The sequence below is a fragment of the Antechinus flavipes genome, chromosome 2 (genome assembly GCF_016432865.1).
Source record: "Antechinus flavipes isolate AdamAnt ecotype Samford, QLD, Australia chromosome 2, AdamAnt_v2, whole genome shotgun sequence".
Lineage (NCBI taxonomy): Eukaryota > Metazoa > Chordata > Mammalia > Dasyuromorphia > Dasyuridae > Antechinus > Antechinus flavipes.
Window position 1 is genome coordinate 41,041,373 of NC_067399.1, and position 12,102 is coordinate 41,053,474.

At 39.7% G+C, this 12,102-nt stretch overlaps 1 protein-coding gene across 9 annotated transcripts in view; it reads right to left on the bottom strand.

The window, feature by feature from the left end:
* Positions 1-748: 748 nt before the first annotated feature.
* CNOT1 (CCR4-NOT transcription complex subunit 1) overlaps positions 749-12,102 on the bottom strand; it is a 93,114-nt gene continuing 81,760 nt past the window's right edge. For 5 of the 9 annotated variants that reach the window (XM_051974585.1, XM_051974581.1, XM_051974579.1 and 2 more), the window contains 11 exons: positions 11,632-11,884; positions 9,106-9,354; positions 8,165-8,328; positions 7,808-7,925; positions 5,443-5,544; positions 4,823-4,996; positions 4,423-4,572; positions 3,491-3,671; positions 2,740-2,872; positions 2,256-2,390; positions 749-1,893 (listed from right to left, as the gene is read on the bottom strand). In XM_051974585.1, the coding sequence (XP_051830545.1) occupies positions 1,815-1,893; positions 2,256-2,390; positions 2,740-2,872; positions 3,491-3,671; positions 4,423-4,572; positions 4,823-4,996; positions 5,443-5,544; positions 7,808-7,925; positions 8,165-8,328; positions 9,106-9,354; positions 11,632-11,884 (1,738 nt within the window). In that variant the 3' untranslated portion in view covers positions 749-1,814. The remainder of the gene's footprint in view (positions 1,894-2,255; positions 2,391-2,739; positions 2,873-3,490; positions 3,672-4,422; positions 4,573-4,822; positions 4,997-5,442; positions 5,545-7,807; positions 7,926-8,164; positions 8,329-9,105; positions 9,355-11,631; positions 11,885-12,102) is intronic. The other 4 variants (XM_051974586.1, XM_051974583.1, XM_051974584.1 and 1 more) reach the window with 1 other exon arrangement.

A 12,102-nucleotide genomic window follows, 5' to 3' on the forward strand; every position in this document is an offset into this window, starting at 1 on the left:
CACATAAACAAGTGAAGGGTCAGCAGCAGAGCTGAATCCAGGTCCTCTGAATCCATGGCCATTTTCCTAAGTCATTTCTACCTTCTCCTCATTCTAGACCATGGAATAATGAAATAGAAACCCATGGCACTGTTTTTTTTTCTTTTTTAAAATTAGCATGATGTGCAGGATTAAACTTTTAATTTATAGGTGCCTTACTGAGGTTTTCAGTTATCAACTATTATAAAGGCAGAGAACCACTTTAATATCTAATATCTAGATGGTAGCACAAATCAGCTTAGAAAAAGTTTATGTAGGGCCTAAGACTAGGTTTTTCCCCCCAATGAATTCCTCCATAGGGGCTATTTGTTTATTAGTGGATGAAGGTGTGCAGGCAACATTGAGGGCTAGCCGACTGGTCATTTCTAGATACCCGATAGGTACAGCAGCCCTGTCTGCCTTCTACATAAAGCTGAGCATACCAAGGAACTTGGCCAAAGTCAAAGCCTTAAAAAAAAGTTTTACTCTAAGAGCTCAACATTGCAGCCCTTCCTAGAGACCATTTATTACCTCTCTATTCGGCGTCACTATTTTTAGTGACAAATAATGTATACAGAGAGACATGACTTCTCAAATCCAAAATGGAATCAGGGTCCTATTCTAAATATGCCCCATCCTGTGCCTTGTGGCTATTCAGGGCAGGGACTGTGTTTTTTTAATCTTTGCCACAAGCACTGACCACTACTGAGAAAGCCACAGTGGACTAGAGTGCATGTCATGACTTTTAATGTATAACTACAGTATGCATATACATACAAGAAGTGGGAGAACTAAAGCCCAGGAACTATAAAGGCTACAAAATACAACACATGGACCAATACATTTACAAAACATTCAAAATCCTTACAAAATGGGCTGTATTGGTCCTTTGTTCTTTTTACAAACTTAGACTGTGTGGCCATTGGGGGTGGGGTGGAGGTGGGGGGAGGGGCAGTTCATAGATTTGTTTCCCTTTCCCTTCCCATCCCCCACAATTTACAAGTGTCAGGAAGGAGGGGAGAAATGCTATAGATCTGGTCTGGCTTCTCTTGATAAAAGAGCTGACCCTGTCCCATAGGGCCCAAAGTATGTCTTCTCCAGCAGACTGAGAAGCTATTCCAACTATTGTGTTCCCTGCTGTCAGCTTTAGGTGGAAAGGGGGGTGAGGGGGAGGGGGAGGTTAAAAAAAAAAAAAAAAAAAGATGGGGGAGAGGTGTTAAAAAACCGGACCTTAATCCCAAACCCTCCCTCCCACCCCCATTCCACAGTACCCCATATTCCAACACATCCACATTTTTTAACAACTTAGTGATTTTAAAGGTCCCCTGTCCACATAAAGAAAAAAATAAGTTACATAATATTAAACTGGCTTTTCAATATTCTTTGGGAGTCCGGGAATGTCAGGACAAGGAGATCTGCCCTAGACAAGTGCTTGGCATCAGCAGCTGCCCCTTTATTACAAGCTGAACAGGTGCCAGTTTATCCACCTGCCTTTAACACAATTTGCACAAACCCAAAAAGTCCAGACAAAGGTTTCGGTTCCATGTATTTACACTAGTTCAAAATGATATTCACAGCATCTTCTAAATTTTGGCCAGTCAAAAAAAAAAAAAGTGTTTAAACTTTGGAACGTGCCCACAAAGATGGGAGACTTCCCCAAGGCAAGGGCGGATACCCAAGAACCAAGGGGGCTGGAAAGGTCAGGAAGAGCCAAAAGGATTCTTCAGTCAGTTTGTGAAACTTGGTGGCATGGGGCCCTCCAGGCTGGCACGATTACAAGGCCAGAGGCAGCCCTTCTAACTGGCCCCGGTCCCTTCCATCACTTGCTGAGCCTGCTTCTGTCCCATGCAGCACTGTGCAACGGACTGGAACAACCTAAAAGAAAGTGGACAAGATGTTAAAGAGGAGTTAGGTCCCTAAGGCAGCCAGGGGAACTCCGGAGAAGTCTTGTTACAATCCCCTCAGCCCCAATAGGAGAGTCAAAGCTTGAATGTCACTTTGTACAACAGGGGGTGTTGGTAGAGAAATCTCAATCCTGATTTACTGGCATGTGACGCTTGAAAACAGTGTAATGTTGAGAACTTCGCAGCGATGGCACAGATACTCAACAGTTACATCACATCTATTTCCCGACAATTCCCCAACCAAGTCAAGCCCACCAGAGAGAGGGCATTCTTCTGCTCTATTCCTGAGCTCTCCCTTTCTAGTTCAAAAATCACACCAACATGCAAACTTACTTTTCAATTTCTGGGGCACAGTGAACAAACTCGTGGTTCCAGAACTTAAATGCCGGATTTTTAATCAGCTCAATGAAGGTAATGAGAAGACCCCAAGGATGTGGCCTATTTACAATCAACCGTTCCAAGAGAACCCTGTAATAGAAGATGGGGGTGGTGGGCAGGGTGTTACGGAATCCAAAGAGAACAGTAGATTCATTCAATTTTTCAGTTACTATTTCTACAATTTGGGACCATTTAAGATTTAATTTGCATTTTGTCACAGCAAAGGATTAGGGTTAAGGGTGAGGGATGATGGTCTGGAACAGATTCTGAATCTGCTACAGAACTGTCTGGCAGCCTGGTAAAGCATATGGGCCTCTCAAAATAAAAAGATTTTTAAATAACTGGGAAAAAAGTTAATGAAAATAAAGATGTAATTTTTCTCCCATTCTCTCTTCCTTGAGTATCTTTGGAACGCTAGTCAAAATTGCAGGAGTTTCACCTGGTGATCTGTTCCTGGATAGCTTCAGTGTTGGCCTCTGCAAAAAGGTACAGCATGGTACAACTGAAGTAGTGAGTGTGGCTGTTTGGATACCGCAGCTGATTGGCAATTGCATTCAAGAAGAGGTACCGACCTGGAAATCACAACAAGATGACTTAGGGCTCTATGAGCTACTTGGCCATTCAGGCAAATTGGCACAGCTTTTCTAATTTCACATCATAAAAACATTTCAAGGAAACCAGCTGAATTTTGAATCCATAGGTTTGGCATTAAGCTGAACTTTGAATCTATGGTAGGAAATGGAAAGAGCCCCAGACTAATGAAAGCTTTGCTCTGCACTCCAGCTCCGCCATTTACCAATCATGTGAGCACAGGTAAGACGGCCTGCTACAGTTTCTCAGAGAACTGTCTGTCCCGTGACGGTGCTCAAGAGATGTTCTTGTTCATGATAGCTAAGGCTACCTTTCTTTCCCACCTCCCTCATGAATGGGCTGGGAAGAGATGGAGGTTCACACACTCACAGGTTACAGTACCTGCCCATGCTGTTGTCTTCTACTGTCAATAATGCTTGATGAAAGGAGAGGATGAAAAGGAGAAACCTTCCTTGTGATACTTACACATTCCCACACTGAGGCCCTCAGTTTTCACTCTGACACACAAAAACCATTTCCAAATTGCCTAAAGGTCATCGTGACTAGAAGAGTAACTGACTAGTCCCTGTCTGTCCATCCCCCTCACCCCCTTTACTTACCTTCTGTGTCTAGGTCCACAGCCAAGTTCTGGAAGATGTCCATATGCGCCGAGTGAGTGATGGTGCTCATGGACGGCGTGCTGCCTTTGTTGTGGATGTGGGCAATGGCCTGAGTACCGACGTAAAGCACCAGTGCGTTTATCAGCTGGATGTTGTAGCGATTGCCAGGTTCATTTGATACCTAGTGAGAAAAACCCAAGTTAAGCCTTCCCTACGGATTCTCACTGGGCTGCTTTACACTGAAATTTCCAAGCCACTATTTCTGAAGTGTAGGCAGAGGGGCTGTCTGATGAAAGCTCTATCCCTGAAAAACAGCCTCCATTCTCCAAAACCAAGCCACAACAGAGTAAAGATGATGGTCATCTTCTAAATGCTGGAGTGAACATCTTCAGTGGTGGGGTTGGAGAGGGAGTGGGAGAGGATGGAGTAAAAGAGAACCCTGAGGAAGGGTTCCAGGAGAGAAGAAACAAACATCAAGGTATCCCATTAAGCAAATCAGAGAAGGCAGGCACCGAAAATAAAAGGTCTACACCTGTGTCCGACCCAAGTCACAGTGGGTATGCTTAGCATAGACACGTACCTACTCCTATCGCACTATACAAAAGTTTAGTCAGGAATAATGCCCATGTAAACTTCACCTGTCCAACACTAGAAAGAGTCAATATATTTCTTTTCAATCAAGGCTAAAAGGAGAAGGAACTGTCTATCTTGGACCCACTTCCTGATTAGGAACAAAGTTAAGATGATTAATTGTTATGGAGGGGCTTTGGATTAAAATATGACTGGGATTAGGTGGCCTCTAAGGTCCTTTCAAACTTCACATGATGATTCTGTGAAAGTACTGATTTAAAACCAGGCAACGCAGGAGTGAAGAAATTTTAAAAGCATCAATTAAGATCATTGCATTAAGCAAGGATTAAACTGAATCAAACCTGTAGGTTACTGCGCAAATCAGATAGGAAAGTGACTGGCGATCGAGTTTTAAGATAGGAATCCAAATCCTTTTTGAATTGAGGAGGCATCACTCCAGTGAAATTAGTGAGGATCCGAGGAGCAATGTTGATCTCACTTAACATGTCCACCTGTTGAGGACAAAGGCAGAAAGACCAAATGTTGAAGGGTAGCCATTTCAACAAATAAACTCTTATAGCTACTGCTGTCTAGAATCCCAGGCACAAAGAGCCTCCTACCACACATTACCCCTAGAGTGGGAAGGTTCATTGACCTGGAATCTACCATCTTTCACATGGAGCACCTGGTTCCAAATGTGGCAGAGTAGTAAAGAGGGGCCTCCTCTCTGACTTGGGAGCTGCCACAATTATAGTTTTTTACCTTCAGGTTGGGAGTGAATGGGTCAGGTAGCCTCATGTTTCGTGGAAAGGCACTCAGGATCAGATTCCTTAACTGGATGCAATTGGGTGGGATTACATCACAGAATCCATAGTGGTAGTCACAGAGAAATTCTGGGAAATCATGTAGGAGGACCAGCAGCACTCGTAAAGTACCCTGTATATTGAGAAAAAAAAAGTTTGGGAGAGGAAAAAGTGAAAAAGAATAGCAGTTTCATCACCAGGAATGCATAGGCCCACTTTTTTTTTTTTTTTTTTTTGCTGAGACAATTAGGGTTAAGTGACTTGCCCCACAGCATCTGAATCCAGATCTTCCTGACTTCAGGGCAGTATGTAAACATACACAAGGAACAATTATTTCAAGTTTGATTCAGATGAAAGGAAGGAGGACTCATACTCTCAAAAGAAATTAATCATAATTTAGGCATATTATTGTTTACTACCCAACTGATGACATGTTCTTAACACATCTAAAAATCATTAAAAAGAGGTTTCTCTTTCACTTTTATTTTGAAGATTCTCTATTTCTACAGGTCTTAATATCAAGGGTTACCTCTAGTCTTTAAAAGATTCAAAAATATTTGACAAATGAAAATAAATTACCTTGTAGAGGATTTGCATAGGTTTGCTGAGTTCCACATTTCTAAGGAAGGGAGCTAAATATTTGAATAAATCAATCAATAGTTGTGCATACATAGGCCAGCCCTAAGAAGATAAAGAAAAGGAGTGATTAACTATGTAAAGCCAAAACACCCACTATACTACTACTAATAATACTATTTTATTACCATTATTACCAGGGATCCTCAGTTTAAAAATCAATTTATTCACAGGCTAAACTGGGAACAATTATCTGTTATAATCAAACTTAAACTATTAGCTTATGTCCCTAACTTTTCCTATTTGGCAAGAAAATGGTGGTTCCAACAAGGACCTCAAAAAATTCTATCTTCAGCCTATCTTTTTTAGGGAAAAAAAAGAAAGAAAGAAAAATTTAGCATACAGCTTAAAAAAGCTTTGGTCAACCAAAGGACTGACCTTTAATTAAGGACTAATAAGACACTGAAAATATTTAAGACCCAAAGTTAAACTATCTTAAGCAATTTCTAACTTTCTGATCCCAGTCCCATTTCCACCTAAAACTGGGCAAATAATCGCACTTTTTCACCTTTCCCTATAGGCTTGTCAATCCCATTTTCTTTTGCCCAACATCCAGGACCCAGTATCTTTAATCTCTTCCTCAGTAACTGCCTCTATTTGCATGTGCAGATCCTTCCCCTATCTTGTTTAAAAAAATAAAAACCTAGGAAACCTGACTTTATCCATTTACCTACCACATTAAGCTAACAAGGAAATATGACTTATTTTCTTTTGTTTAATCTCATTCTCTCCCCCCCCCCCCATTTCCTTACCTACTCTTTCTATATCAAAACCACTAGATTGGTGTTCTGAACAAAACCAATGATCTCAAGACAACATCCTTCAAGGTCTAAATACTGATAAAGTCATATGCTTTAAGTTCCCTCATTAGCATAATAATTTCATGAAGACCATCTTGATTTTTCTGTTACAACTACTATCTCCTTTACCAATATCTAACTCAGTTGCCTAACCATCGACATTTAAGATCCTGACTCTAATTCCTTCCCTTACAAGAGGGGTAATTCACAGTTACGACTTTTGTAACTATGCACCTTATTAACAAGTCTAACCTTGAAGGCCCAAATGACTCTACTAACCTCTTAATGCTTTATCTATATCAGTCTAATTATACATTTCCATTTAGATATTTTATAACCTGAAATGAAAGATATTTAAACCTGCAATCATATCAACATCATCCTAGTTACCAAAGTCTCATCATCTAGAGTTAAATCTGACTTCTTTCTCACACTATACATTCAGGTAATTGCTTTGGATTTTCCCTTTATGTTTCACCCAATCTACTCCTCCCCAGCCTTAATTTGCACATGGAACATTAGAAAAGCCTGTCAAAAGCCACCCCTGCTCCAGTCTTTGAATGTTCTGCCCCTGCCACCCCTCAAAAGTTTGACCTTAATTGTTGACTGCCATTGCTCCTTTGCTAAAGTCATGCTACCTTGCAGAGCCAAATTTTGTTCATAGTTCTTCCTAAATGCACATTTTTTCCTCTCATCCTACTGAAATGAAACCTGTTCAATCTTCAGCTCAACCTCCCATCAACTCTAAAATATTTAAATCTTATAAAACAAAAGCAGTTACAACAATGGAGTTTCTTGAAGCTCTGTCTACTTCTATATCCTGGAGGAAATGTCTATTATCTGACCAAAGAGCATTTAAAATAGAGTCCCTCAGTTCAAAAGGCTCCTCCAGGTTTAACTACCTGGATAGACCACTTTTCTCTAGGCCTCAGATTCTTTCCACATAAAATGGCACTGGATCTCTAAAGTTACCTCTAATTCTAAAACTCCTACGGTCCCAAGATAGAAACCTCATCCTTCCTTATGAAGCCAAATTGCTATGAACCTCATGAGGGATTTAAAACAAGGTCCCATTCTGCCTTATACTTTTATTTAACTTAACTGTTTTTGTGTCTCCCCAGTTAGCTGTTTTCCAAGTGTAAAGTCCCTGTCCTATACTACTATTCTGTACCTACGAAAAAGACCTTTCTGAACAGAAAAGGTACACAATCCTTTGTTCAAAAAGAACTGAGGCCAATAACAATATATGGAAAGAGCTAACTTGGAAAAAGAACTATGTTTCAATCTGGTAAATGATATTTGAATGAATGTAATTTAACGTCACCTTTCAGCCACAATTTTCTCATCTGTAAAATACAAATACTATTCCTATGCAGACTCACACTACTTACATCCCTTTAAAGAAGTCTGCCAACACTACCCCCAGCTGGCTATCTAAAAGCACTAAGTCCCACATCCCATAAGACTGATTATTGTCTTCATCTATAGGAGACAGACTACAGCCACACCTTCTGCTGTGGTGTGTGTGCCAGCATTCTTGCAATAAATATCCGATGCGAGATCAGTTCAAGCCAGGCATACACAAAGCCTGGGGCTTTAGTAGGCCTCAAGATGTGGAATGTATTGCTAGAAGAAAAAAAAAATTCATTAACCTTGCTGCTACAAGCACAATTTGTGAAAAGTTTAAAAAAAAAAAAGTATTATAATGGTACCCTCCCCCAAGTTAATTTCAGAGTATCAGTTAATGTGACAAAGTGATTTCACCTCTCTGCAAGTTACCTACAACCAGTGTAAATACTACCAAAAAATGTACTGAAGTGGTGACATAAGCAAAAATCTAATAAATGTTATGATCAAGCACCTACCAAAAAGCTGTCAGTGTCTGGAAATTAATGGTTTCCAACACATGCTCAGGAGCATTTAGTTCTAAGAGCAGCATGATGAAAATTCGGTGGTAGGGAAGTTGCTGAAATTCATTCTGTCGCACATCATGATCCTGTAGAAGGACACCCACTACTATACCAAGAACCTAAAGATGACAAGCATATCAATACGTTATCAAAGAACAAGTTTCTCACATATAATTTTCCCCTACAAAATGTGTAATTTTAAAAAATATACATTCTTGAAATTCCACTTGCAATCCATAGGGGGGAAAAATATGTGGATAAGTTTCAATTAAACAGTTTGCTATACATTCCTCATGAATAGTGGGCACCTATTATTCAAACAAATTGATTTTGCCTAAACTCTTCTATAGATTAAAAAAAAAAAACCACACTGGCTCACTGACAAGAGACTACCTGGGTTTTATATAATCTATGAAACTAAATGTAATGGGAAGGAGTTTACTTCAAGACATACATTTAACATAGATATATGTTAAACATACTTAACATTGTTTGAGATAAAGAATCTACATTCATTAACTATATAAGCAGTCAAGAGCTAAAGAGAAACTAAACCAGGTTTTTGTGAACAGAGGAATCAAATGTCCGATATATCTCAAGTCTAATCATTTCGATTCTAGAAGCAAAACTTGAAAGGTGAACTTTTGGAAATCAGTTTTCCACTCTAAATGCCTGCTTTTTATGGAATATCTATCTACTCATTTAAATTTTGAGTAATAAGATGAATGAAATTATCAGAAATGGGAAATGTTCAAGTTCATCAGAAATTATACACTTTCCTCATAGCAAATCTCAGATGTGACTACCATAATATTCAGTAACTAACTCGCCAGAGGTAAAGATATGATCCATAGCAAAGAGTATATATGCAAACTGATGGGCCAAGGACAGACAACCTTGTTTAATAGATTGATCTTGGTGACTGTGTTAGTGGCCTCCCCTGAGTGCTTGACCAGCAGTGCAATGAGCCGCACAAAGGCATCCAGGTTATGATAACACTTGGCCCGGATCATTGTGGGGTTGGCAGCAGGATTATGCTGCTGCTCAGCCTGAGCCCGGTAGCTGATTTCAACACACATTTCAGTGCACAGACGGAAAAACCTTGTTATGAGGTCATCAGTCTTCAGGATTCCTTGCTGGTGCATCTGTCGTGGGGACAAGAAAACAAGACCTAAATACAAGATGACACAATCCAAAAAGCAACTTTTTAGATTGCTTCAACATTTCACAAAAATCTGATGGCTTAATAATGCACAGGTGACAATCACAAGCTCTCTGCTTGTCCATTAACCCCCTCCAATAGTCGGGGTGGCCTGTGTTCATCACCAGGAAGCCAGTGTAAGTTCAACTTGGTTAACTCTTGGTTCCTCTAAAGAATAGAGAGTGCTGTCAGGATTACTGACAGCATTCACAAACTGGCTGGGCTTGCCAGAGTAAATCCCACTGAAGTAGGGTAATCTCTATAACACAATTCCTGACATTGGAATGACTTCAGGTTTACAATTTTCAAAAACAAAAAATGTCATTTCTTCTCATTTGAAAATCCCCAACTTTAGTTGGTATCAGATACACGAGAAAGGTTTTTCCACCTGAAAATCTAGTATTAGCCCAAATTTAATGGAGCATAGAGAATACAGAAATTAAGGAAGAGGGCAAATATGGCAGCTTTAGAATGACAAGTTACTTAAGCCCAAAAGACTATGTGAATTATCAAGAATCATTTTTAATAGCTATATCAAAGTTCTGTTTTTCCTGAGAGGACCACAGGAATTTTAGGTTAATAATATAAATGTCTTAAAAATTGTTACTGATTTGTCATTAAAATGGCTTAGTTGAAAACTATCTTTAGGAAGTCCAAAAAGATTAATTTCAAAATGACTTTTGTGAAAGCAGGAGGTACCAATGGAAAAGAAGATTCATTTTTTAAAAATTCATTAAATACAACTACAGATGTATTTTTTACATCTGTAAATTTACAATCACATATTTACATATTTACAATCACAAGCACAAATAAAAAAAAGAAAAATCTAACTCAAATAAGAAAAAGAGTTTTGCAAATTACATTGCCACACCGGCTAGAGGTGAAGCAGGATCATGTTCAATCAATTTAGCCAATAAAAAAAACTTTTGCCCCAAATAAATAGTTACAATAAAGAAAAACCCCAGGGATTTGGGGGGGAGAGGGGGTATTTAATACATTTAAAATGGATAACCAAAAAAAAAACTGAATAAAGGCAGTATGTCTTGTTTGCGGGGTCTGGGAAGTACAGGGTTTTGAAGGATGATGCTATTGCTGAAATAAAAAGCAAAAAGGTAAATGGGAAATGAAGTTAAGAAGAAATTAAAATTCAACATGTGTTTTCTTTTTGAAAAAGAGGTGAGGTCAGTGCAAACGTGTGACAAATGCTATATTAATGAAATATTATTGTCTATATTTCCAGAAAGCCATAAACTTGGCAACAACAGCTACTCAAGGGATTCATTTTACTCATCCCTAATTTTATACATGAGTCCCTCCTGGGGTTTGAAGAATAAAGTTTACTCCACGGTAGTAGTAGCATTTAACCTTGCAAAGTAAAAGACATTTTTAATATGTTAAAAACTAAAGCTACCACATGCCTTATTTCAATAATCAACATGTGGCCCCATCTGACCTTTCCCTAGTGGGGTGACTTCTTAACTTGGGAAGCAGAGCAAGAAGCCAAAGAAAGGAAGCTGACAGCTCTATCCCAGAAAGGGTCTCACAAAAGGGACCCTTCTTACCAGGCTGCTACTTGGGAATATAATTAAAAGTAAGGTTGTAAATTCTTGGCAGGTAGGCCCCGTAGGGGAAAAAAGGCTAGAAATATAAACATAGATTCAATGATCACTGCCAGTCAATTATCACAGTATCACTACCTTTTGCTAATCTCATCCTTGGGAGGCAGTGCCCTGCTCTGGACATTTTCAAATTAAGAGTTTTAAGTTAGAACAAATTTGACTCACATGATCAAAAATCATTTCCTAAAACCAATCTGCTTAAATTGAAAGTGGAATAAGCTAGTTAATTTGTATGCTAGTAAATGCACTGCCAATCTAAGGTTATGATGGTTTTGTTTTAGTGAGTGTGCATAAGTTGAGGTTTTGCTTTAGAGAATTTTAACTCAAGAAATTAAAATTAGACCATAACCCCATTAAGTGCCCTATTTTCATGTGCTCAGGGCTAAGGATCTCACAATAAAGCACATCTGTGACTGGATTTACTCGGCAGTCTCATTAGCCAACATTTGATTAGTCATAGCCTAATAAATAAACTAGGACATTGCTCAAAGTATCCACATAAACAGAAAAATAACAACATTCCTTAACTACACTAGCAGTTTCCTGGCCATCAGTGACATCGGAAGCGCCACACCCCACTTATGCCGAATAAAAAGCACCTTTCTCTCCAAAAGCTCTACCTGTCCAACAAACGCAGAGAAGGCTTTGGTGCTGTCGCGGCCAGCCGCTGCTGAGTGGTAAAGGTTCACCCACTCTCGCAGCAGGTACTCTGCCTTCTCCCGCAGGCCTGGAGGATCATCGTACTCAGAGGCCTGTGAGATGCCTGAGTGCATCATAAAGTTGGGGCCCCCGTGCGCGCGGTCGATCATAGCCTCATAGTTTGACCGCACTACCTCCATCAGCTGGGGCAACCTGAGGCAAGAAACACAGAGGAGGTTATGTGAGACACCTCTAACGCCACAGGACCCCCATTTCTCTTACGATATGCCACTCCCTATTTGGGGAAGGGGTTGTCATACACTGGCAAGCCCATCCTCACTAATGAGATTAGGGACCAATACAAGGCACAGAGTCTATCTGGTAGCTAAGTTCTTCCCCTTCAAACATAGATCCCTGGCTCTGACACCACC